Consider the following 25,558-nt stretch of genomic DNA (forward strand, 5'->3'; position numbering starts at 1 on the left):
GGGCTTTTTCAAATTACAAGTGGTAAAAGGCAAAGGAAAGACAGCAAGATTGCATGGGTGTTTCCACTGTCTGCTTTGCTTCACTGCTGTCCAGGATGGACCCCGGAGTTGTGGGCAGCAGCAAGAGAGCTGCTTACTGTCACAGACATCTTTTATGAAAAATCCTTTCCTTAGGATTTTTCCTCCTGAGAAGCTGAGAGGCCTCAGGAACAAAATGTAACCAATGGTTATCTGCTGCTGTGGAATGCAACAGGTGCATCTGGGATTGGTCTCGTGTGGTTGTTTCTCATTAATGGCCAATCACAGTCCAGCTGGCTTGGACAGAGAGTCCAAGCCACAAGCCTTTGTTATCATTCCTTCTTTTTCTATTCTTAGCCAGCCTTCTGATGAAATCCTTTCTTCTATTATTTTAGTATAATTTTAATAGAATATATATCATAAAATAATAAATCAAGCCTTCTGAAACATGGAGTCAGATCCTCATCTCTTCCCTCATCTGAAGACCCCTGTGAACACAGTCACAGCTTACTTCACCCCTCTATGGCCCATACTGAGGGTGACACAAAGAACTGATAGCTTGAAGTTTGTACAGTCAGAAGCATCACTGTCTTACAGGAAGAAAGCCTCAAGAGATTAGAATTTCAAGCAAAGAGAGGGCACTATCTGTTTAAAGCACTGTCAGACTGCAGGCAAAAACCCACCTTTCTTAATCGCCTTCCCTTCAGGAGTGACCACAGGGAATGAGGCTACTTTGGGCCTCTCCATAGTGTTGGACCCTGTGATGGAACACAACATGAGTGTGCAGCATTTACAGAGAACAGCTCCAGCTAAATGTAAGCTCACTCGAACAAGAAGAAAAAGACAAAAATTTTCCTTACCACAGTCCTGTATGAGCTTCTGCCAAGCCAACGTTGATCTCTGCCTTTTTGCTTTGTTGCCATATGGATCTGGAGAGAAAGGAGTGGAAGGGGAAAGTGTTGCTTTTCTCTTTAAGGAAGGCCTAAAGGAACACCCTAGTGGCACCAAGTTGTAGTAGGAATTACTTAAAGGAAAACATTGCAAGCATGGCAGCACTAACAAACCATGCCAGTGTTACCCAGCAGAAATTCTGGTAATTTCACTGAAAGAGGGAATAAACTGACTGCTGTAACTTTCAAAACCCCAAACTCTACTTTGCCAAAGCAGTGCTGTGGATCTCCTATTAATTAAGCCACCACCACGAGTCCTGCATTGACCATGGCTGTTCAGAAGCTGCTCTCATGGTTGGAACCATACCCTTTTCATCTGGCAGGTATCTGAAATCCATGGGCTCACTGACTTCCTGGTCCGAGGGCCTCCGCAGCTGCATCTTCACGGTGACGGGCTCGGAGATGTCCCTGAGGAACGGCGGCGTCCGGAACACGATGGCGACCTGGCGGTGGACGTCGGCCTGGGAGAAGGAGCCCTTGGCCTCCCAGTTGTCCAGGACAAACCTGACTTCTATGTCATCTAGGCCAGGAGAAACAGAAGATGCTTGTCAAGCTGGAAAACTGAGAACTTGCAGCAGAAAAAAGGGGGAGCAAAGTGAGGAGCTGAGATCCCACGAACCCGGAAGCTGTTCCACCCAGCTCCAAACCCAAACCGCTCCAAGGTGTGTGCTGAAGGGTTTCAGCCCCCCAGCAGGAAAATGGTCATGGAATGTGTCCAGTTGAGAAAAAGAGAGAGAAAAAACCTAGTCCAGGTTACCTTTCTGGACTTTGTCACACAGCAGAAATATTTCGTCTCCTCCTTTGACGCTTCCACAGTTCTTGTTCACACGACAAATTCTCAATTCTGCGGTGTTGGGAGCTCCTGGAAGCAAACAGGCAGATTTAATGACCTAGAATTACTGTGGCTCTGTCACTGTTGGATAGGAGGTGCTGGGACTTCAGGCATATCAAGGAGGAGTGTGACACCCTGAAATCCACACAAAGCAATTTCCTCCAAACAGGAAATTCAGGGTCTGACATTCCATCATCCTACAGCTTATCTCCAAGCACAAGACACCAGCACTGCTGTGCCACCCATTCCGTAACTATTGTAGAGCAGTCTCAAATACTTTCCCCACTGAGGTGGTGGTGCTCAGCCCCACTGCCCTTCAAGCTGCAGAATTCAAAGCAGCTCTGTGGGTGACTGATTACCTTGTACAGTCACACTTCTCTGGAAAGAGCTGGGCTAGCAAGTCAGGAGAATTCCCCTCTCTGAGGATCTGGCTGTAGTTCTATTCTCAGAGCTGCTTGGCCATCCAGCCTCTCCTCTGTTCCCCTCTGCAGGTGTCCAGGAGCAGCTCCATAATTTCACACCCCTTCACTGAGAGCAGCAGGTTTCATCCCAAACCACTCAAACTTCCAGCTCCAGGCTGTGGCTGTACAAGAACAGCCCTCAGGATAGCTGAGGATGGAGAGCTGCCTCCCTCCCAGCATGAATTAGCCCCCACTGAAGGCTGCACACTGCATTCCAAACAATCTCATGGCTATGGGCGACTTCAGTGGGATGGAGCCACGCTCTGCCTGGTGGTGTCTGGCTCCATTCTGGAGCAGCAGCTCCAAACACTTTTAAAATGTCTGGAATGATCCAGCTGGTGCTGCTTTGACACCATGAAACTGATCCTGCATGAGGCTCCACCACCACAGGCTCCGCATTTCAGACTCAGAGAAGAAACACAAAAATCAAAGCTCATGGTATCAACCTCAAAAAAACCCCTACAAACAAAAAACAAACCAAACCAAACAAATCTGCTTTAGTTTGAATCAATTCCTACCCAAGTACAGCTAGACTACACCTAGAGCAGAGCTCTGGTAGCCCCTCACCAGTCCCAGTTAGGTAGGTACTGTCTGCAGTTACTACTGTCACTATTCTAAGTGGGAGCTCAGCCCCATGTACTACTACATGACAAAAACCACTTCATTTGCTGAATGAATCAGAGCCCTTCAAGGGAAGGGAAACCAAACAAACCCAGAAACAGCACAGGGCCATGTGATTGACAGCGTCACACGGAGGTTTTCACAGGAAGGGTAAATTAAGAATTGTGAGGAAAAGCCTCATTTTACCATGTTTCACTTCTGTGTGCTTGAATGGCACTCAATAGCAGAGAATCAAGGAGTGGTCTGGGTTGGAAGGGATCTTAAAGATCATCCATTTCCAACTCCCCAGCCATGGGCAGGGACACTTTCCACTGTCCCAGGTTGCTCAGAGCCCCATCCAGCCTGGCCTTGGACATTTCCAGGGATGGGGCAGCCACAGCTCCTCTGGGCAGCCTGTACCCTGGTACATTAACACTTCTCTGGAAAGAGCTGGGCTAGCTATGAAGGATGAGAAAGTGAAGAAAACACTGGATTTGAAGTGTCCAAGCTGGCTTCCATGGTATCTCTTTGCTCCTAATCCGAGCAGATCTGTGGAGGCTCAGACCTCAGAGCCCAAGGGTGCCCAGCCTGCAGCCCCTGTCCCCTGAGGGCACAGCCTGGCTGTAGGACAGAGCAGCTCTAAGCAGGCTGACACTTCTAAAAGCAGCTGGGATGTGAAACTGAGCAGGGCTGCTCTTTACAATGTGTGGTTGGGTTTATTTACAGGGCTGCTCTGCTGCAGGGAGGGCTCTGGGTGCCTGCAGAGCTGCCCACACACACCCAGCACCGCCCCTGCTTCCCCCACAGCAGCTCTGCAGGCTCTGACATCAGCCCACCAGCTGTAATCATGATTTGGCACATTTCTAAATGGCATCTGAGGCAGAGCTGCAAATCTGGTGCATCAGTTTTTTATCTCAGCCCTGATTATTTCAGTGCAAGGGTTCTCAGTGACACAATGCTAGCAGCTCCAGCTTCTAGATCGTTCTGGAGGAGACTCTAATTATATCAGAGCCATCTGAGTTCATACTCAGCATATTCACAATGGTTTGTGCCCACATCAACACAATCCTAACAACTTCAGGAAATGCAGATCTCATTTTATTCAGTACTTTCTGCTAAAATGAGGATGTCAAATATTTAGCATGGAAACACTCATGGTGCAGAAATGAAAAACGCTGCAGGAAAGTTTTTCAGGATTAGAGTTCTTTTGCTACTCTGCTCCCAGAGAGGAGTCCAGCACACACTGGGGGCTAAAATCCTCAGCTACTGATTCCCTAGGGATGTCCAGTTTTGTGGAATGTGGAAAACAGCGCCAAGAAGGAGTGTCACATACTTCTGCACCCTCCTGGGTGACCAAGGACTCCTCCATTGCCCACCTGTCCATGAAACAGCCACCAACCAGGACACAACAGGCCTTCAGACAGTTTCCCACTGCCATAAATCTCTCTTGCAAGTCCCATCCAGAGCCCTCACAAGGCAAAGGCAAGACTCCTCAAGGGCACAAACAGGCTCTAGAGGACTCTTGGAAAGCAGATCAGCCTCGAGGCAGCCACCCATCTCACTACTATCACTTGAATCACTTGGCACATCAGGCATGAACCCTTCCCAGCAATCACTGCTGCTGTGTGTGAACACGGGCTGGAAAAACACCTGGGTGTAAATCCAGGAATGCCATGGACAATCCTCACTCTGGCTGGCCAACATTTCACCCTGGGATCACGTCTGAATGTTTGCTCACTGTGCCTTGCCATGGGACACTCATGCACCTGGCAGTCCCAAGCCACAGAAGCCACCCAGAGCTGGCACTGGCCTCAGGCAGCTGGCATTCCCCATCCCAAGCTGAAGAGAAAACAAAAGGGGAAAGCAAAGAGAGCCACGTGGCTGAGGTGGTACTCACTGTTGTCATAGATGGGGTTGGAGATCAGAGGGGGCAGGGCTATGCTGTAGTTCCCATGCTCGTCAGGGAGGAAGGCCTGGAAGCAGAGCCGGACCACGTTCAGGTCGTACTCGTCGATGTTGTGCAGCTGCTCCTCGGGCACTGAAGGACACACAGCACCCAGGGTCAGGCACAGAACCAGCACCAATTCCTCACCAAACTGGGGATGAGCCCTCACCAGTAAAGGAGATGGAGCTGCCCAGCTGGACAGGGGCTGCATGAATGAATCCCTTGCTCACACCAATGATACTGAAGCCTTTCACGCCTTCCCTGCACCCAACAAGGTTCAGTTGTCCGAGCTCCCCAGCTGTTCCTTGTGCCTGGGTTCCCCACCTTGCCTGCCACAACAGTTTCATGTAGCTATAAGCTTAACAGTAATTTTTTATTCTTTGTGCATGATAAAATTTGCAAAATGAATGTTGCTGCCCAAGAGAAATATTTTGGTACAAAGGGATCCTAGGATCCTGTTAAAGATTTTCTTTGGCTACATGGTATCATTATTTTCCTCTGGAGACTGAGATGGAAGAAGAGTCAGAAGACAATTCCTGGGGCAAGAAAGAAGCTGAAACAACAGAAACCACCTCTCCACCCCATCACCAGCAGTGTCACAGCTGTACCTTTCAGAGCAGGGATCAGTAGAGCCATTGGGATACAGATTTGTGACACAAGAAGGAAAGCCTTGCTGGAAAGGATCCATTTCCTTGCATATTCCTCCCAGTTTGCATAACCCAAACTCAGCATTCCAATTTTGTTCACTCCTTATTTTAATTATAAGACACAGGGTCTGGGGTATCATTACTGAACATTTCATGTATTCCCAGCTTAATGGACAATTCTGGGCAGAGCAGCCCCCTCTGAATTCAACACTTTCCTTTAAGGTGTGACACTAAACCATTATCTTATGTTGGCACTCAATGTTAGTAAAAATGAGAAACTGGCTTAATTTCACTTAATTAGAAGTACTGATAATTAAAATAATTGCAAGTGTTTCTGTCTCCCCAAACCCCTCCCAGCAGCAGTTCAGCTGTTTCACACTCCTCACAGTTACCCAAAGCCAACATGTGCCAAGCCACCAGATCACCAGCTCTCCACTCTCCTGCCCTCCCTTTCAAAGGGCTCTTGCAAGAGCAGAAGATTAAACATGGCTGTGATAAGCAGCCTGGGGACCACGCTGTACTGATTAGATTGCCTGCTCTGACCTTTAGCATTTATCACTGGCTCAGGTCTCCACCCTGCCACGAGTGGGATTCCACAATGCCCACTTGATGGCTTCTTCCTTTTACCTTTTGATAAGTGTGAAATTGTCAGTGTGATGAGCTCAGAATACTTTCCACTGGACATTCTGAGTCTTTCTGGTGCTCTGAATATCAATTTCTCCTGGTCTCTCGTGCAAAGGGAAATCAAGTCACCTTTCCCCTTTCCAAGCCTGTGATCTGCAATATCTCAAGGCAAATACAGCAGCGAGTACAAAACTAAGCAACAACTGTGGGAGCTTCAGAAGTGCTGAGCCCAGGGGAGTCCTGCCCGTGAGCACTGTGCAGGTTGGTGCTCACTGTGTCACCAGACACACACGGTTTTATGCTTTAATGCCCTTCATTAGCTCACCTGCTAACCTGAAAGAGGATCTTTAGGAAACGGCTTTGGAACAGACAGCTCCTCAGCCTGACCCGGATTTGGCTGACTTACAGCCCAGCTGCCTCTGGGTACAGCTGATTCAGAGAACACAGAAGGAAAAGTGCACTTTCAAAGGGCACCTTGCAGAAAGGCTATCAGGAGAGCAGCTCTAATCCGTGCCCTGACATCATGGAAGCTCCCAAGGACACCCTGACATCAGGGTTCACATTCCTGTTAGCCATTGGTGACCATGTGGGTCCCTGCAGAGAGCCAAGGGGTGCTCAAACCTCAAACCTCTTCACTATCAAACTAAGCACACAGATTCAGTACCTTTGCCTGAGTAAGCTGTCTGTGGATGGAAGCTGAGCACGAAATCTGGATCTGGCTCCTGACCCTGAAGCCAAAGTGAGGACATCGTGGTTGTGCAACCAAGGCCCTCTCTCACACTAAAGGAGCCTCAGCCCCGCTCCAGGCCTTCCACAGGGAAATGTGACTCTTCCTCAGAAACATCTAACAGCAGACTGAAGCCTAAGAGTACTCTATAAAAGCAAAAATATTCTAGATATGGAGAAAATTAGCAATGCTAATGTTCAAATGATGTCATTTCCTCTGCTACAAACTTGCGCAAATTCCCAGAAAATCTGTCCAACACCTGACACAGGAGTGGTGTGCCAGGAATGGCAAGGGACAGAATCACTGTGTACAGCTCATTCTATTGCAGCAAAACCACTGCTCCTGATTTGCATGTTTTCATAAACCATTTAATAGAATATTTAAAAATCTGGGGTTTGAAAGAGGAAGCGTTCAGTCAAGAGTGATTCCTCTTGGGCTATTTTTAACCCCACAAGAAGAACATAACAGTGCAAGAAAAGGAGAACAAGACAGCTGCAACTCCATCTTGTGATGACACGCTTCAAAAAAGAGAGAGACACCAGATTCCATGTGCATATGAAGAAGCACACAGCTTTCACCCATTTCAAAACAAGACAATCATCCAAACAAAACAAAATGCTCTTATTTTTAACAAACATCTAATCCTGCTCCCTCTGAAGTCCATTTGAGAGCAGCCACTGACTTGGAATGGATGCTGGTTTACACCTTGGGAATATTAAAAGCAAACAAAGCCGAGGCAGACAAACACCCTGAGTAACGCCTGGAGCGCGGCCGGGTGGAGGACGGTCATGTCACCCCATCTTATTCCAACAGCTTCTGTGCAGAGGGACAGCAGAGGGGTTAAACCTGACAAACCTGAAGTCAATAAAGTTAGGAAACACTGTCGAAGATTTTGGGAACGCTATGTACTGAAGAGGAGGAGCAGCCACCCCGCCAAGCCCTGCGAGCTCCATGCAAGCAGGACTGAAACCGGGGAGCATCGCAGGTGGGAAGGGAAAACCATCATCCCATGTGGCACCTTGGGGGCACAGGTGTGGTGAAAAAAGGCTCCAACACAACACAAGAACCAAAAAAACAAAAAGGGAAGAAGTTCTCTGGTTTTGGCAAGGGTTCAACTTCCTCTTCTGACTGCTGCTCGCTGTGTGCTACCACACCTTAGTGTCTTCATCTGGATCCAGCTGAAAGAGCTGGAGCCCGACCAAAAGCCTGGGTATATTCCTGTGATGGCCCAGTCTAATTACAAAAAATAGCCTTCACCTGGCAGAAATCCTTTAACTGTAGTTGTCTCTGCACACAGGAACACATGAAGGACTAATCATAAGCTTTCCAAGGAGCTTTCAGAAGTAACTCACAGAATTAAAATAATATTTTAAAAATAATTAAAATTCTAAGGTAAATATGGACTGTGATGTCAAAAAAGCCCATAAAAATACCAGCAGCACCATGGTAAAAGAAATCCAACTCCGCTCACCAAGATTCTGGCAAGAGGGTTGCAAAAGGAGTACCTGGAGTTATGGTCAAACCCAGGGAGGATTTGCTGTTCATCTGGAAAGGCACTACAATAACAAATAAATAATTTCACTATAGATCTGTTTACAGCTCTTCTGAACAAAATGCTGGTTCTTCAGCTTTACTAAATCATTATCTTGGAAATAATTCCCTAATCCATTGTCTGCTAAGGTCCCAGTGTGGGCAAAACACCCCACATGAGCTGAACTGTGAACTCCTTCCAACCCAAGCTGGCTGATCCAGGCAGCTCCCAGGCATCAGGTTTGGGCTGTCCCTGTCTCCAAGATTTTATCTCTAAAATCCAGAGATGCTCTGCTGTGATTCCACTGAATTCCACTGAGAACCTGCTGGATTTGCTGCTGTAACACAAAACTGGAGACTTTCTGGGCTCAACACACCAACGTGCAAGTCCAAGTTCGGACACAAAATTAAAGATGCTAGTGGAGTCAGGCATCCTGTTTATTAATTTCTAATTATAGTTTTATAGGTTTTTTAGTATTTCAATAGCTTTCAACATCCAGCAAGGCCAATAAAATGCCATCTCTATGATTAATTTAATGGGGGGTTAAGGGCTCTGATGTTCACTCATAAAGTGATGCATCAGGGAAAGTGGAAGTTTATTCTGAACACTGAAGTGAAATGATCAAGGGTTTGGTTTTTTGACTGATAACACCTATCAAACAGCAGATCCCTCACACAGAGCCCATCACCCAACTAACGATGTCACCCTTCTGGAGTGGGCAGAGCTGGAGGCATCTCAACTTAACCTGCATGGAAACTTCCAGGGCAATGTGGTGTGACACAGTCAGAGAGGGGGCTCTGTGGAGAGCACAGCTCACCCTGCTGCAAAGGGACATCCTGTGACCTTCCCCTGTCAGTGAGGGGCTGCAGGGCCACATGAGCCACATGAGATGTCAAAGAGAATGACCTTCCACAAGTTAAAACACCCCAGAGATCACACCTCATTAATAATCATCACACATCACTCCCCACATGTGTGGGGAACACACATCATTAATAATCATCATGAGTTGTTTCTCTCTTACGCAGATGAGGGTTTTTAATTTAGGGATATGCTGGGAGCTCAGTTTCATTTAAGGGATGACACAGAAGTGGTTTGCCTGCAGGGTTTTGCTCCTGGAGTACAAAGATACCCCCCTTGGCCCTGATACCGACTGGGCAGTCTAACTCGGTCCATGCCAGAGGTTTTGCTGCAAAAGGTGGCTCTGCCCAACCTTTCCAGCACTGCTCAGGCCGGCTTAGCTCTCATGTGGTGAAGCAGATCAAGGAACTGGTCTGGCTCAGAACTATCTTGCCAGAAGGGAAGAGGAAAAGGCTTGTTTGCAGCCAGCTGGTTCCCACGACAGGCAGCCCTGGTGCAAGGGAATCGGTGGAAGCAGAGCTTCTTCCAGAGGTGCTGCTGATTTACACCAGGCAGGGAAATGGGCTGCAAGCCACAGGTCCCTCTTGGTACTCAGGAGGTCCATTTCGTTCAGACCCAGCTTATCCCCCCAGCCTGTGTCCCTGCTGGTGATGGGGTAGCCTTTTACTAACACTTCCCAAGGAGCAGGATAATGGAATGGTCTGGGTTGGAAAAGACCCTAAAGCTCATCCAGATCCACCCCCTGCCATGGGCAGGGATACCTTCCACTGTCCCAGGTTACTCTGAGCTCCATCCAACCTGGCCTTGGACACTTCCAGGCATGGGGCAGCCACAGCTTCTCTGGGCAACCATAAAGAATTTCCTTTGTATATCCAACCTAAATTCCACTCTTTCTGTTTGAACCCATTACTCCTTGTCCTGTCACTACAGTCCCTGATGAAGAGTCCTGGTGAAGCTGGGAACAAGGGGAGGGAAGGACTGTGGCAGCACTGTGTTTCTTCTCCCAATACACCACACCTGTTTTATTCCACTGAGAGCCACAAAAGGTAATTTTCAATCAATTCTGCAGAAAAAAAGAGAAACTTTTACCTGTACCTTGAAACAGAACATGCATCAGCAACACCCATTTTTCAAAAAGCAAAATGTCAGTGGGTTGGTGAGTGCAAACAACTAAAATTCAGATGCCATTCTACAGCCAGTCAATGCCCAAACTTCTGTGGAACATTTCCCTGGTTTACAGAAGAAAGAAATGCAGGGGAGGCAAATGGCTTGGCCAAGGAAGAATACAAATTAAAGCTTTCAAAACTCAGCACTTGTTTCACCTAGACAATGTTTCTCTGGCTTCTTTTCCTGTTTTAAGTTCAGTGTGAAAAAGGTAAAGTTAGAACAGATTTAAATGAGTGTATCTATCAGGCTCTGTACATTCCTGATATCGTTCTTTAGGCGTTTCTGTTTCTATCATAAAAAAAATAAAGAAGTCAGCATATTTGTCTTGCTACCTGGTAATTTTCCTTTTTAAACAATTTGAAAGGGGGCTGTCCTTTACTATTAACACATGCATTTTGGAAGGAGCAGAAAGGAGCATTTGCATGAGAGCAGAGGAACAAAGGGCTTCCCAAAGCTAAGCCAGGGCCATGCCATGATCAGGACAGGCAGCTTCCCTCGAGTGGGTTTGCTCTGTGCCCCTTCAAAAGCTGATGAGACTCACTACTAAGATTTTACACTTCAGGATGTAGCTGGGGGGCTGCACATTTGTTTTAATAAAAGAAGCTCAAAGCTTCTTGTGATGTCCGAGGAGATCGTTACAGCGGGCACCTTCAACCCATCCCCACTGCCGAGAGCCGCTGACGGAATCCACGAAACTCCACAAAACCCTGGTGCAGGTGGAGAGGGGGATCCTGGGGACGCCACAGGAGAGCAGCAGCAGAGGAGAGGGGGTTTCTCATGGAAGCAGAGGCGGAGGAAGCCGCGGAGAGGGGCCGGCGTGGGCAGAGCGAGGGCGTCACGGCACGGCGGTGACGAGCGCAGGGTCAGCCGCCGGCGGGCGGAAAGGGGAAACGCAAAGGAAACGCTGCGGAGGCACAGCAGACGTGCCGAGGTGTGGGCTGCAGGGGAGAGCCTAAAAATGAACTGCACGCTCCTAAGCACAAGCAGCTGCAAAGGAGCAGGAAGACTGAGCCTGTGGCAAGCTCCAGGGAAAGTCAGGTTATCCCCACTGATAAAAACCGCCTGGAATTTGGGGATTCTCACTCCGAGACAAGTCCGGGGTTTTCGTGCTGCCGTGCATTTGGCTAGAAAAAGGTCAGTCCTTTGTAACACTGCACTGAGTACAGTTTTTCCATAATTTAAAGAAAACATTTAGGGCTTTTCCTCATTGACAATTAACTCCAGTTGTTATTAACTCAATTGTTGTCTCTATGTCAAGTCACACCCACTCACAAAAGCTCTTAACTGAAAACTGGCTCTTCTTTTAATTTGAGTTGGCTGTACATCAGACAGTGCATGGGAAGACAAGGATATGGCACAACTCAACAGCTCCTAAAAGAAAACAAACACCATAGAAAGCAGACATGGACCAGCTCCACTGGAGGAGTAACTCTGCTCCTTCGATGCTGTGCTATTTGTATCATCATCATCACCACCATGCCAAGGAGTCCCAGCTGCATGTTAGGCTGACACTGTGCCCCATTTCCCTGGAGTGCTCAGACATGAGAGACAAAAGGGATTTCTAGAATTCTTGAGATTGTTAGAAGGCTAAAATATATGGCAGGTGCTTTAGGAATACCACAGATCACAACCACGGTGTGGAAACAGCAATTCCCTCTCTCTCAAACAAGGCTAACACAAGAGGAGCAACCTGATTGCAAGTCATCCATCCTAGTGAATGCACACAGCTCCTACAGCCTGTGCTGAACTTCACAAGGCACAAATGCTGCCAGCCAGCACTGGGAGTTCACAGGGAGACAGCCTTACACAGGTGCACTGGCAGAATGACCCCAATGCACCTCCAGCTGGGCACACGGCAGTGATCTGCAAACAAGTTACCATCACCCAGGGATTCCAAGGTAGGCATCAATTGTTTAGGGTCAATACTCAACCTCTCTTCCCCAAAAGGGGGCTCAGGACAGGGAATGCTTGTTCCAGAAGAAAGTGGGAAAGAAGAAAGAAAAGCCTACCTATACACAAGCACCCTGAAGGCTCATTTTCCATGAAGTTCCTTTGATGATGTCATACAAGAAATGAGTAACACCAACTCGCGACCTGCTCCAGAATGTCTCTAAACAGGGCAGTCAGATGCCTCTCTGAAGACACAGAGGTAAAGCACAATGCAGGATGGATTCAGCGCAGCCTGCACAATCCTGGAAAATGTACCAACACTCCTCTGACCTTAAAAAACAAACTAAATCCCTACATAAAATTCTCAACCTTGTCAAGCACTGAACGTTTGCAACGATTGCTGCTTGCAAAACCCCGTTCTGATCAACTAAATAAACACATAAAAACATTCCTGTCACTAATTCTGTTTTATTAGACTTTGGTCCCAGGCCTTTCTAGGCTCTGCTCAGCGTGGGACTGCCCTGGAGGCCGCTCTCAAGTGGCTGTGCTTTGTGCTGACACGTTAACATGCGCTGAAGGGCAGTGACGCAGCTGGGGATTGCCAGCGGCCCCTTCTCAGCACAGCCCCTGCCCAGAGCAGGCTGCTGCCCTGTGTGTCACCCAGGCAGGCTCTCCCCTGCTGCCAGGGCAGCAAAGTGGCCTCCTGCACTGCTGGACTGGTGGGAAGCAGCCCAGGATCTGCCCGGCTGCTACCGAGCTCAACTTTCTGTAATCCCCCCAAAATTTATTAGTGGATGTGGAGTTAAGTGTCAACAACTGTAAAAAATCTACTTCCTCCTAAAGAAAAGTTCCCCTTTTATTGTTTGAAATCAAGGTAGAGCTGGCTGAGTAAAGGCAACATATTCAAACCCTTAAAGTGTTTAAATTGTGCTGATGAACTAAACTCTTGTCAAAATACTGTGTGCATACATAATCTTAACTAGGGCATTTGTTCAGATGGGTCATCAGGGCCATCAGTCTGATTCCAAAAAGCTGCTCTAAAATTAAGAGAAATATATTTAAGACATTTCTTATTCTGTGATAAATTCTGCATCCTTCTTTTTGTCCCAATTCAGGGACATGTATTTTTAAAGTCACCAGAAATCCAGCTCTCAACTCTCCATTAAGGATCTTACCTGAATATAGCAAGAATTCTGTGTGTATTAGAAAGCCCACTGAAGTGTTTGGAGAATCTCCAAGCTCCTGCTTAAGGAAATACACTTAGGGAAATACATGACTACACTGACATTGCTTAACTAATAATTTGGGGGTATTTATGCTTATCATTTCATTTTCCTCAGTTGTGCCTGCATTCTGGTCCCACTGCAATTGGCCAAAAAATTTTGCAGTGTGTTCCCCACCCCCTCTGTGCAGAGAACTTGGCAGTAAAATTGCTGTGAGGGGAGTTGGTTTAACAAGTTGATCTGAAGGGAAACCACTCTCATTTTTTTATTTTTTTGCTTTCAACTTGGTTTTCCACTGGAGCAACTCGCTGTGGGGCCACGCAGCCCCTGTGTGTGGTGGTGTGAGGAAAGTGGTGGGAGTGTGTGAGCAGGGATGGAGGGAAGAGCAGGATGACTCCTCCTGAGAGCAGCCCACAGATCAGTCACATCAAACAAAACCCTGTGGGCAACCCCTCACAGGTGTGGTTCTGCAGCAGCAGGCCCTGCCTCTGACCTTGACGAGCCCAACCACAGCATCACAGGATGGTTTGGGGTGGAAGGGACTTGAAAGATCATCTTGTTCCAAGCCCTGCCATGGGCAGGGACACCTCCCACCAGACTGGGCTGCTCCAAGCCCTGCCCAGCCCAGCCCAGCCTTGACACTGCAATCCTGCTGTGGGTTTCTGAGATGCCATGCTGTGAAATCAAGTGAGGGGCAGTTCCCAGGGGGCCATCAGCCCCCTGGCCTGGCCACAAGAGACACAGCAAGAGAAGAGACGAGAAAGTGGAAAGTGAGATTTGTACTGGCTTAAGTTGTTGCAGTTATGCTAATTCAGTCTTTTACTCTCATCACTGCCAAAACTGGGGAAATCCAACTCCCAAGATACTTGTAGACATTTCCAGGAAAGGTTTCTGCTGCTATCCCATTCCTTCTGTCCAAGCAGCAACTCAGACTGCTGCTGGGAATCACAAAAACTCAATATAAAAAGAAAAAGGGCAACTATCCAAATAGATTCATCACATGATGACTGGGAAGAAAGACTGGGAGGGACACAGAAGGGGAAGACTGCTTCTCAGAAAGAGATTTTTTTGGAGAAGAAAATAAAGCTCCAACCCAAAAGCAAAGGCAGGACAGGACAAACAAAACCCCATCACCCTGCCAAGAGAACCAGCTGATTTCCACTCACCATTGAAAGGGTTAATTTTCTTTGAGATTCGTAAAGAAATGGATTCCTTCAGGTCTTTCTTCTTCACACACTGAATGCCCAGGTTCTGAAAACTGAAGCATATGTGGCCAGATTTCAGCAACTAATAACATCTTCAGTGTAGACTATTAAATATAATATTCATGTTAATTAGTGTGATAACATCCAGTGTAAGAAATGGAAAAAAAGCTTCTTTTGAGAAGAGTGTAGAAGACCTGAAGAGCAAAGATGCTGTTTTTCCTAAAGTAAGGGCAGACACAGAAGGAAAAAAATCCTAAAATAAAATTCTAAATCATTTACATTCTTAAAAATATGTATTTCTATATTAAAATTTATCACTCTGCAGTAAACCTACAGTGATTAAAAAGTAAGATACTCAATTTGGGTGATTTATAATGACAATCATTTTTGTAATCAATAAACCTGGTAATTTGCATTAGTTAAAGGATTTACTCTCCTGCTTTTATCAGGGAATGTAAATCTTAAACACTATTATAAAGGGGTTTTTTTAAACAGGTCAAAACAAGTTTTTAAATCTCACATAGTTATGGAAAAGTTCTGAAGAGCTCTGCTCCTCCTGATTTGCATAAAAGTGCAGGTCACCCTGATGCAGGAGGTGGGGGGAGTCCCAGGCAGGCTGACTCTTTCCCACATGGAAAAACCATGACATCATCAAAGCTGAGTGGATGTAAAGCAGGAAGTTAAAAAAAAAAAAAAAAAAAAAGAGAAATAATCTGTGTTTCATGATGTTATAATAAGCTCTGAAGATGGGTTCTACCAGGCATCTTTCTCCAGAAGTCCCAGCCATTTCCCTTCCTTTGAAACTCTACAAACCTTCTTTGTTTCAGCAAAAGAGCATCTTACTGCACCTAAAGATAGTCCTTTTTCCTGCCAAGAGTGCTTGTACACTTCTATCCTAGCAGGATGTTAAGTTTAATCTCCCTAAACTCCCCTGTCTGTGCCCAACACGCTGTGCTCAGAGGTTCCCAAACCCTCTGCCATCAACTAAACAAACACATAAAAGCCTCCACTTCAGGCTCCACTTCCAGAACCTCTGCTCAGCAGAGGAAGGCACAGGCTTCCTTTGCAAGCTGAACATGGCATGACCTAGGGGAAAATAAGATGCAGCAGCATCTCATCATTCACTAAAGCGCTTTGCCTTCCTATGGTGGCTACTGACACTCACCCTGGGACTGTACCTTGATGAGCAATGCCATTTCCACCTGCTCCTGGAAGAAGTACTTTCTTTAGGGCTGGATCACAGCCCACATCATTGCCCCCATCAGAACACCCACTGTATTCCATAGATTGTTTGAAGCACACCTCCAAGTCCACAAACAGGGGAGGTTCCTCATTATACCCCCAAAGGAAGCCTCTCATGGACAGGAGGCTTTTCAGCAGCCCAGAATTGTCAGATTATCAATTTATTATCAATTGTCAGCTTTCAAAGGCTGTGCTGTCACAGTGAAAGTGTGTGTTTAGCCATGCCTAGGCAGAGCTGGGGCAGAGGAGGAACTGCTGAGAGCCCCAGCAGGGCTCTGGGGTTTCACATCGATGGGCGCTGACAGGAAGCAAGTGAGATAACGAGAAGAGAGAGGGAGAAGTAGGAAGAGAGAGAGAAAAAAATTAAAAACAGCTAAGAAAACTATGATATCATCCTTGCAGAGAGAAGAAACTAGGAAGTAAAAAATCTGAGTACACAGGCAGCCCACAAGCTCTGACTTTCATAGCCTTGCCTTGATGTCTCGGCCAGGGAGGGCTCTGATCAAGTTTGGGCAGCAGTACAAAGATCATTATACCACAGGCAGAACAAAATGCTTGGGAACTTTAAAACATGGGGACCTTTGAACAGCAGAAAGCAGAGTAATTACTCAGAGCAGCCCAAAATCTGTGATTAATAATTCCACTTCCACTGAGGGGGGGAAAAAAAAGGATTTTTTGCTCAATTTGGGATGCTCAGCAAGAGTAAAGAGCCAGAAACACTATTGACAGAGGACATCTCCTGCTCACTAATACTGGATGAGGCTTTTCTCCAACACGGACATGAAGAGAAGAATGTGAAGGTTGAGTCACCAGCCACAAAAAGGAAAATGACTTTAAACATCCAGATCCAATTATGGATCATACTGTTCTTTCATCTTAAAGCAACCAATGATTTGTTAAAAAAAATGAGTGTACCGATGCTGGAAACATTTCAAAGGGAATGTGTCGAGCCTCCTCCCATCAGGACCTCCAATGTCAAACACAAAGCTCACAGTTTCAATTATCAATAACATGAAAGCAGCCCACTTACTATTCTGTAGGTAACTGACAGGCTCATATCCTAAAAATATTGAGAAGAATTCATGGATGGAGCAAACAAGCACCAGTGCTAGAAGTGAAACAGAGGAATGGCACTATGCCAAAGGGCAGGATTTGATGCAAACATATAATGGAGATGAAATCACAATCTGCAAATAAATATTTGCAGAGCATCCCAGTGCTTCTTGGCATGACATCCTGCAATGGCCCCTCTACAAGGCTTGCCTGTGCCTCCACACTGAACCCTGTGCAACCAAATGCCAAGAGGAGAAGCAATCCTCAGGGTCTGCCTGCACTCAGTGATGGGAACACAGGGCCAGAAAAGGCATTAAGCAATCAGGCTTTTCTGCTTTGGATCAGCAGGCACAGAGCTGCGGGGAGGAAGTGGGATGGGCCAGAACAGCAGACTTCCTTTGACCTTGCCTGAGGAAGCTTGATCTGAGAAGACCAAGGGGAAGCTGGTGAATGGATGGCCAGAGGAAGATGCAAGGTCCTGCTGGAGTTTAGGATGTTTGCAAGTCAGGGTGCTCTGTGCCACCAGAACACACTGCAGCACATCCCTGATCCCTTGAGCCTGGGCTGGATGCTGATGCCATCCCTGATCCCTTGAGCCTGGGCTGGATGCTGATGCCATCCCTGATCCCTTCAGCCTGGGCTGGATGCTGATGCCATCCCTGATCCCTTCAGCCTGGGCTGGATGCTGATGCCATCCCTGATCCCTTCAGCCTGGGCTGGATGCTGAAGAAGCATCTCCACTGTTTATTTCACCATCAGTGAAATAAATCACCACCTTCAAAACAAATGTGTCTTCAGCTCTCTCCTTTAATAGTGTCCTACTGACTAAACCCACGTAAGCATGGAGTAATTTCACCAACACCAACAGAATCCCATTGGCCTGAGAGCTGTGTGTAAGAGCTACTTATACACTGAAATATTCACCTGATTTTCTTCCCAGCTCAGTTATGCTTACCCCAAAGCAATAGCCTACTTCCATATTTCCTACATTGCAAACTGTGAACCACAAACAGCTTGCCAGTTCTAAATTCCCCAGCAATAATCACTCCATGTTTGCTGCAGCTTATTCTGCTTTTATTTTGTTACATGAGACTTGGTAAACTTGGAGGAAACACCATCAAATACAACTGTATTTGAGATATTCTTAACAGCACAGAGGAATGTCTTGTACACATCCTGAGTTTTCCTCTCTGCATCCACAAGCAGATCCTTCCCTGGCACACTTACTCTTCAGAGCTGGGCCCGAGCAGAATCTGTATCTTCAGTCAAAAAACCCCAACCCAAACAACAAGCAACAACAGTGACAGCTACTAACATTTCCAGATGTGTCACAATCATTGTCTTCTAGGTTACATGATACTCAGCCACTACCAACTTTCTCCAGAAAGTCCAAATATAATTTCCATGGAAGGTGTGAACTTCCCTCATCACCACAAAGTACAAATTCTCATGCTGTTACCCTTTCTATTACTCATCATTTTTACATGTAGGAAAGAGTCATGCTCAAGATTAAGATGTATTAATAAACAAGGCTAAAAAAAGTAAGTGGGAGAAAGGAAAAGAAGACAGACATTGGGAGAATGGCTGAAGGAAAGAAGAGGGTGACAGGAAAGAAAAAGTACACGTGTAATATCAAAAAGAGAAGGAAATACTTCCAGGGGAAGTTCCCCAGGATGGATTAGTAAACTACAGCAAAGACAGCATTGTAATTGCTCTTTTAATCATTAATATGAGTTTTAAAACACAAGATTAGCAAATCACTTGCACAATTAATCAAACTCCCAAGCAACACCATTACTCACGACAGGACTCGCCGTTCCGGCCCGAACTCAGCTTCGTAGTAGCCATCTCTGCAGTCTTTTCCAACCAGATCATGGGGGTGTGGCTTGTAGGGCTCATTCTTCGTTACCAGCGTAGTTCTTATTTTGATTTTTCCAAAATAGTTCAGAATCTACAAAAAAAAATGTGGGGTGTTTTCAAGGTTTTAGGTGTCGGCCCTCATCTGTTACAGAAAATCAATTTTATCCTGAAATGCTCTGTGGAAGAAACACAGGAGCTATGCATGTGACAATACAGAAATGTTGCCTGAAGAACAAGTCTACCTCCAAAGATTTTAGGAAAAAAACTCATAAAGCATCAGGGATGAGGATAACACCTGTGCATGGAACACTAAGTAGTGAAAGAGGATCTTAGCAGATACAGGATAACATGACAAACATGACACAATCCCCTCTGAAGTTGTTGGGTTTTTCCCAACTAATTCTCAGATGAGTAGTCAATCTTACACTCAGGGCAGTACCAAAGTCTCAAGTTCCTACCAGAGCTCTCACAGCAGTCATCAGCCAATTCAATGCTCCTTTCTCAGGTGCATGAAAGCAACCTCAAGCTGATGTCTACCAGTGAAGTCACCGAGTGTGAGGGAGTGTAAAAGGAAAAACAAAAAAGGAGGAAAAATAGTTTGGCCTAAATTGTTTGACACATAAAAGCTTGAAAGCAAATACAAGACTTACTCAGGCACATATTTGTGCAGAGGTGAGCTTTCCTCCTCCACTTCCCCTGCCCTGTAAGTAACAGTCCCTCTCCTTCCCCTCCTTTCTTCTTCCTGAGACTCCAAAGATCCACCATGTATCCTTTTTAGTCAACACTTCAAATCTTTAATTTGAACTGTGCTCTTTTACCTGTCATCATCTGCTTGCATCCATCTCCAGTTTGGCTCCATTCAGTCTTCACACAAGCCACTGTAACTTTTTACCCTTAAAATGATACTTCCACCGCTCCTTTACTTTCTTCAACCATAACATCATTTCTCCCTCACTTTACACCCAGCCCCAAGAATGTGAAGCCTGATCTAGCTGCTTTTGGTTCTCCTGTTCCCCCTTGATGTTCATCTTCATAACCACACCATGAAACTTCATCTCTTCCTGGCCCCTCTCTTCACGTTTCCATCTCTAGAGGGCACTCCCCTGGAACCCAATCAGCACTAAAGCCTCCCACGGGCTCCAGGGAGGCAGGAATTCACCTAGAAATCACCTGCTATCAGCACAATCAGCTCTGTCATCAATAGTCACCTTTCAAAAGAACAAACTTGGCCAGGCTTGCATGGTCACATACCCTGTCCCACCTCCCCTCTGGGTTCTGCCTGGCCTTCATGTGCAGCACAGTCCAAGAAAAGAAGAATTAAGGCTTGATTCAGCCCATTCAGCTTGTGCCCTGACACAGACTGGGGCTGAGAGTCTGTGCAAGCCTCTACTCTTGCCAACAGCCCACACAGTTCCTTGTTCAATTGGCAGAGTGCTGAAAAAATGAGTCTGGCACCATCTCCATTTCCTGCATTCCCTAACCAAATCTGGCACTGTGATAGTCAAAGGGAACCCTTCTTTGCTTCTTCCCTCACTAATTCTGGCTCCAGGGCTGGACCAGCTTCCACAGCTGCCTTTATGCAATAGAGACTCACTCTGCTGCTCAACACATGACTGCCAACACTCTCCTTCTCAAACCCTCCCTCTTAAAGAGCTTTTTTGCCTCAGCATAAAACTTCTCATATTTCTCACATTTCACATCCTCTCTATCTGTTAATGTCCTGCTGTGATTCCAGAGACTCCATTTTGGGCTCCCCATTGGTGTTTTTATGCTGGCACACTCTGCAAACACAGGTACACAGCCTCTCTTCCTGGACAGGAAGATGGCAAGTGATCTTCCCATTTAAATTTGAGCTTTTCCCTCTAACCTCAGCTGACAAACTTAAACATCAGAAAGGAGATGAGAAATTCTCTTCTCTTACCCTACCTGTCTAGGGTCTCCTTTGTCCAGCCTATGAAAGCTACTGTCCAAGTGGTTCCATTCCAGCTCTGCTGTCTCTGTCTTTGTCCCTGCTTTGGTCACAGCTCTCAGGCCTCCTCTGAATCCCTCCATTCTGGATTTCCCAACCCATCCGTGGTGCAACCACCCCACTCATCATCCCTACAGATGCTCTGAGGACTCAGTTCCCCGTTCTGAGCTCATTTTTAAGTTCTGACTTCACACACTTCAGGCTGGTGTCTTTTGCAGAGCCCATTCTCCCCATCATGGGCGATTGTTTGCTCGCACAGAGCGCCTTCTTTCATGTTGTGCCCAGCAACGTTTCAAAGCCTTTCCGCATTTTGTAGGCAAATTCCTTCAACTCTTTCCCAAAATTCGTGCTGCAGTCCAAACCTTAAAACCAAACCCACGTCACCCAAGTAAGGAAGCAGAGCAGACGTGCACACAGAGAAAGCTGCAAATGAATGGCTCCCAGCCCTGGAGTCTTCACTGCGGCACCTCTAGCAGCACTTTGTAAACCACCTCTGCACCTTCTCCTCCTTCTGGAAACCAAATCTTTTCGTGACCAGGAGCAAGTAACTCTTTTCCCACTCTGCTGCAGCTCCATTTGCATGCCAAGGAAAGAATCCCAGAAAGAGAGATGAAAAGCATTGTATTTACAGTGCAGAGTCCAACACATTGCTACGAGCACCACGGGCACTGGTAATTCCTGGATAAAAGCAGTATTTACCTGGATGGAAGGGAAGGTCTTGTTGTTCTCAGTACTGTGTTCTCCTGGAATGCTGCCTGCTGATCTTCCCTCACATTTGTATCTGAAACGCATGCCCCTTTGCCTGGGTTGCTCAAATATTTCAATGTAGGGCTCAGGGCCACCTTCAAAATAAAATATTTTCAATGTTAGGACACAGTAGAGCTTAAAAAGCAGCAGAAGATGCAAGAATTAGAATTTCTAGGCTTTTGATTTACATTACCATCTTTCCACTTGGTCTACCCTTTCAGGAAATCCACTCTTTATTTTTAGGTACATGAACATGTTGAAGGTGGAAGTAATTAGCAAAAAAAGACACCCTTCTCTCCATCTCCTCTAGAACTTAGCTTCTTTTAACCATTGTAGAAGATGTGTCTGATTAAAGAAGGTTTTATACAACAAAAGCCAAATCATTATTTGGGATTTCTCAAATCATTATCCAACATTTTTAGGAATAATACAGTTTTAGGTATGGCTGTTGTCTCCAAGCACTGGTACTGTCAACTGCTGTGTTCTCTTAAGCATCCTCTGAAAGGGAAGATGTTTGCTCAGAACCCACTGATTTAGGTCCTATCACAGTGCAGCAGAAACTATTCAAATTATGCAAAAAACCCCCACGCTCCTACTGGGTGGAATACTATCACTGTGAGCTCAAAAAAATACCTGACTGCTCGTATTGAACTCTTCATTTTGAGCTGCCCATCTCCCATGGGGCTGGTTTCCAGTTGCAGTATCTCCCCAGACAATGAAACCTCAGAAAAGCTATTGGGCAGCTGTCAGAAGGGAGGTTTTCAGGAAACACAGAGTGATAGCTGAGAATAAGAGACAGCAGAACTCTTAAATTAGAGGGGGGGGTTTAGAAAGACATTAACTTAGCAAGAGCCTAAGTACTTCTCAAGTGATGTTTTATTGCCAGACAGCAACAAGCTATGTCGTATATCTCACTGAGAACATCAAACAGGACAGTCAATCAAAGAGTGACAACAGTGGGATGGCATGTGAAAAACAAACAAAAGAGGCTAAGTAAATATTGTTGAAGCTGAATCATCACAGTGCTACACAATCAGAAGAACATAGCTTATGGAAATGTCTACTGAGCTCTCTGTCATCTTCATATAATAGCATCCTCCTCAAGCAAGGCTGAGCATCACAAACAAACAGGACAGACAATATTCTGTGGCACAGCACTGAAAAAAAAGTGCTTGGACTTCAACATAATAAGCAAAACAGTTATTAAATATATTGAAAGTGCTGAAAGGGTAAAAGAACCCCTACTTCCTTTTGCCCAAGGTCTGTGCTGCCTGTGAATCCACAGCACACAGGTTTTGGCAAAGAGGTGGATTCCAACCCTAACTCCATAATAAAGGCTTCTCTTTTGTGCACCTACAATGGTTTAGGCACCTCTGCCAACACAAAGCTTGAACTTCATGCCTGGGATTTGTTGATCACAAAAGATTTCCAGTGCTGCAGCAGTTCATACCCAAAGTAGGAAAATATTATAACCTAAGAGATAAAGTAATTGAGAGCAGCAGAGAAGGGATGGATGGAAAGAACAACATGTGAGACATCACCTCAGTCTGACCTGAATGCACATTTATCTGTCACACACCTACAAGCAGGGGTGGAACTGCATCCTCCACCATGTGAGAGCAGCTCTTGGATGGTCTTGAACAACTGGAGCCTCTGCAAAACCTTCACAAGCACAATGCACTTCCACTTGAGACTGTGTTTGGGGTCAGAACCTTTGGGAACTGTGGTTCAGGACTCTTTACAGACCTTTCCAACAGTCACTCAAAATGCAGCAGTTTCTAAACTGATCACCTGCCATTAGGTAGATTTTAAGTAACTTGCTGATCACCAGCCATGAGCTGTCACATTAAATACACATCAGCCACTAGTCTAGTCTAGGTTCCTCAGGGGGATGGCCCCTTTTCTAGATACTTCCAGCTCTTTACCTAACTCTCCTTCAGATGAGCTTTGCATATTTTCTCTTTCTGGAAAACAAGCAAAAGGGAAGGGGAAGGCAGGCATTGATAACAAAAAAGCCTAGAAATGACGTACAGCTGGTTTCAGAGAGAGCAGAAGTCTGGGCTTCTCACAAAACCATGCTCATGCCTCTGTGTATGGCTATTTTAACTTCCACACTTCAACTTACTTCAATGCTATTGCACTGATCAACACAAATACATACACGTATCCATATACTAAATTAAAAATCTGTGTTACAAGTTAAAATGACCACATTACAGGAAAGTGCCTCCTAATCTGGCACTAATCTGGGAGACTCTCATGCTTACATAGCTGCTGAGCAGACATGCAGGACACCCACAGACATTGTGTATTTGTCAGAACCAGCCAGAGCCTCGCCGCTCGCTACAAGAGCACAATCACTTGAGGTCTTTAACTCTTGCTGCTTTAACCAACAATTTCCCTTCACGTTCTAGCAACACTCTGCTTGAGAGGGCTATTTTCTCACCTCTCAAGAGCCCTTTATTTTAAGGCTCTGGGCTCAGTGATCTTTATGGGGCTGTGGCTGAAACAAATGCCATTGAAGGTAAACCCACCGCTCAGCAGAGGTGTGTTTGTGGGAAAGTAAAGCTCGGTGATGCAGCAGCCTCCAGAGATTAAACATTAAACTTCATTTTGTCTTGGCTGCCTCTCTCTCTGTTCAAGAACCACGTTATCATCTCTGCTGTGATTATCAGTGTCATCATGTTTTGTGCAGAGAGGAAACACACAGAAGTGTTTGTGAGAGTGACAGGTATTACCAGCACTCTGCAGCCAAGTGTCCGGTGTTCCCTATTTCTGTAAATCAGCAATGTGCTTGGGAAGTGGCACAGCTTAACTATGTCACAATCTGCTCTCACACATACACAGAGGTCTGTTAGCTCCCACACAGCCACTACAGACCTGCCCTCCTCAGGTCTCACTTTGTGTGTCAAACAGAGGTGAGATACACCAAAACCCAAACTCTCACTAATTCTAGAGGAGAAACACACAGCTATTCCTATTTATTACCTGCCTGCCCACAACTACTCCATAAACCATTTGAAATGGAAGAAAAGAAAAAAAATCTAGCTAATCCTTCATCTAAATTCTTAAGAGTTTAATTTGTCATTGTAATTAATTCTAATTGCCTATACACATGCTAGCAATAGAAACATTGTGCTGCACATTATAACCTGCCTGTCATTCTTGTTGTTATTGAATTGCTTTTTCCCCTTCCTTCCCTGAATACAACACTGAATAATTTTAAAGAGAATATAGGAGATCAAGTGTCCCAATTACATATGCAAGGAAAAGAGGCAAAAGCAATGACAGCTCCAAGAGTTCAGCAAGGACAAGAGGTAGAAGCAGTGACAGCTGTGAGAGTTCAGCCAGTTATGCTCATTCAAGAACTGAAGGGTGTTTTATTCTCACATTTTGAGCAATACAAAGAGGAACAAAAGGACAATCCCTAAAACTTGGAACAGACTTCAATCAGACCTCTCCATGACAAGAAACCTGTGAGAGTTTGAAGTTTAACAAAGCCTGTGCCACGAGGGAGGAAGTGTGACACACTGCCACCAAGCAAAGTGACAACCCGATCAAGGGTTCTGTCTCATCCCTTTGCTCCAAGCAAGCAGGCTCTGGAGGAACTGCCCAATTTGTCATTTTCTTGCAGGGCCAAGAGCGAACAGACTCTCCATCAACACCTGCGTGTGAAAGCAGAGCAGCTGTGGGTATTTGTGGAAGATGTGAAAGTATCACCAGAAACCCTCCAGCCCTAGGTGCCCGCACTGAGACACAGATGGGAGAAGCGTCGCTCTTGAACTCTGATGTCACCGCTCTGAACAAATCCCTGGTGGCACGAAGTCTGTCATTTCTAAAAAGCAAGAATCTATCCACTTGTAACCTTCTGCAACACTTCAGGCAAAGCGGGAGGGTGGCAAAGCTTTGTCACAGCACACCCCACCCAATTTAAGCAAAAGCAACTGGAAACGTAACACGATTTGATTTTTAAAAGCAGTAATCTACCTACGGCTCTATAAACTGC

At 45.9% G+C, this 25,558-nt stretch overlaps 1 protein-coding gene across 1 annotated transcript in view; it reads right to left on the reverse strand.

Annotated features, from left to right (window-relative positions):
• The window catches only part of REL (REL proto-oncogene, NF-kB subunit), a 29,064-nt gene that overhangs the window by 2,508 nt on the left and 998 nt on the right, over positions 1-25,558 (reverse strand). The window contains exons 2-9 of the mRNA XM_066546032.1: positions 21,505-21,647; positions 18,779-18,927; positions 14,643-14,734; positions 4,759-4,899; positions 1,726-1,830; positions 1,276-1,488; positions 879-947; positions 702-776 (exon numbers count right to left, since the gene is read on the reverse strand). Coding sequence (XP_066402129.1) covers positions 702-776; positions 879-947; positions 1,276-1,488; positions 1,726-1,830; positions 4,759-4,899; positions 14,643-14,734; positions 18,779-18,927; positions 21,505-21,647 — 987 coding nt within the window. The remainder of the gene's footprint in view (positions 1-701; positions 777-878; positions 948-1,275; positions 1,489-1,725; positions 1,831-4,758; positions 4,900-14,642; positions 14,735-18,778; positions 18,928-21,504; positions 21,648-25,558) is intronic.

This window comes from Molothrus aeneus, chromosome 3, assembly GCF_037042795.1.
Source record: "Molothrus aeneus isolate 106 chromosome 3, BPBGC_Maene_1.0, whole genome shotgun sequence".
NCBI classification, from domain to species: domain Eukaryota; kingdom Metazoa; phylum Chordata; class Aves; order Passeriformes; family Icteridae; genus Molothrus; species Molothrus aeneus.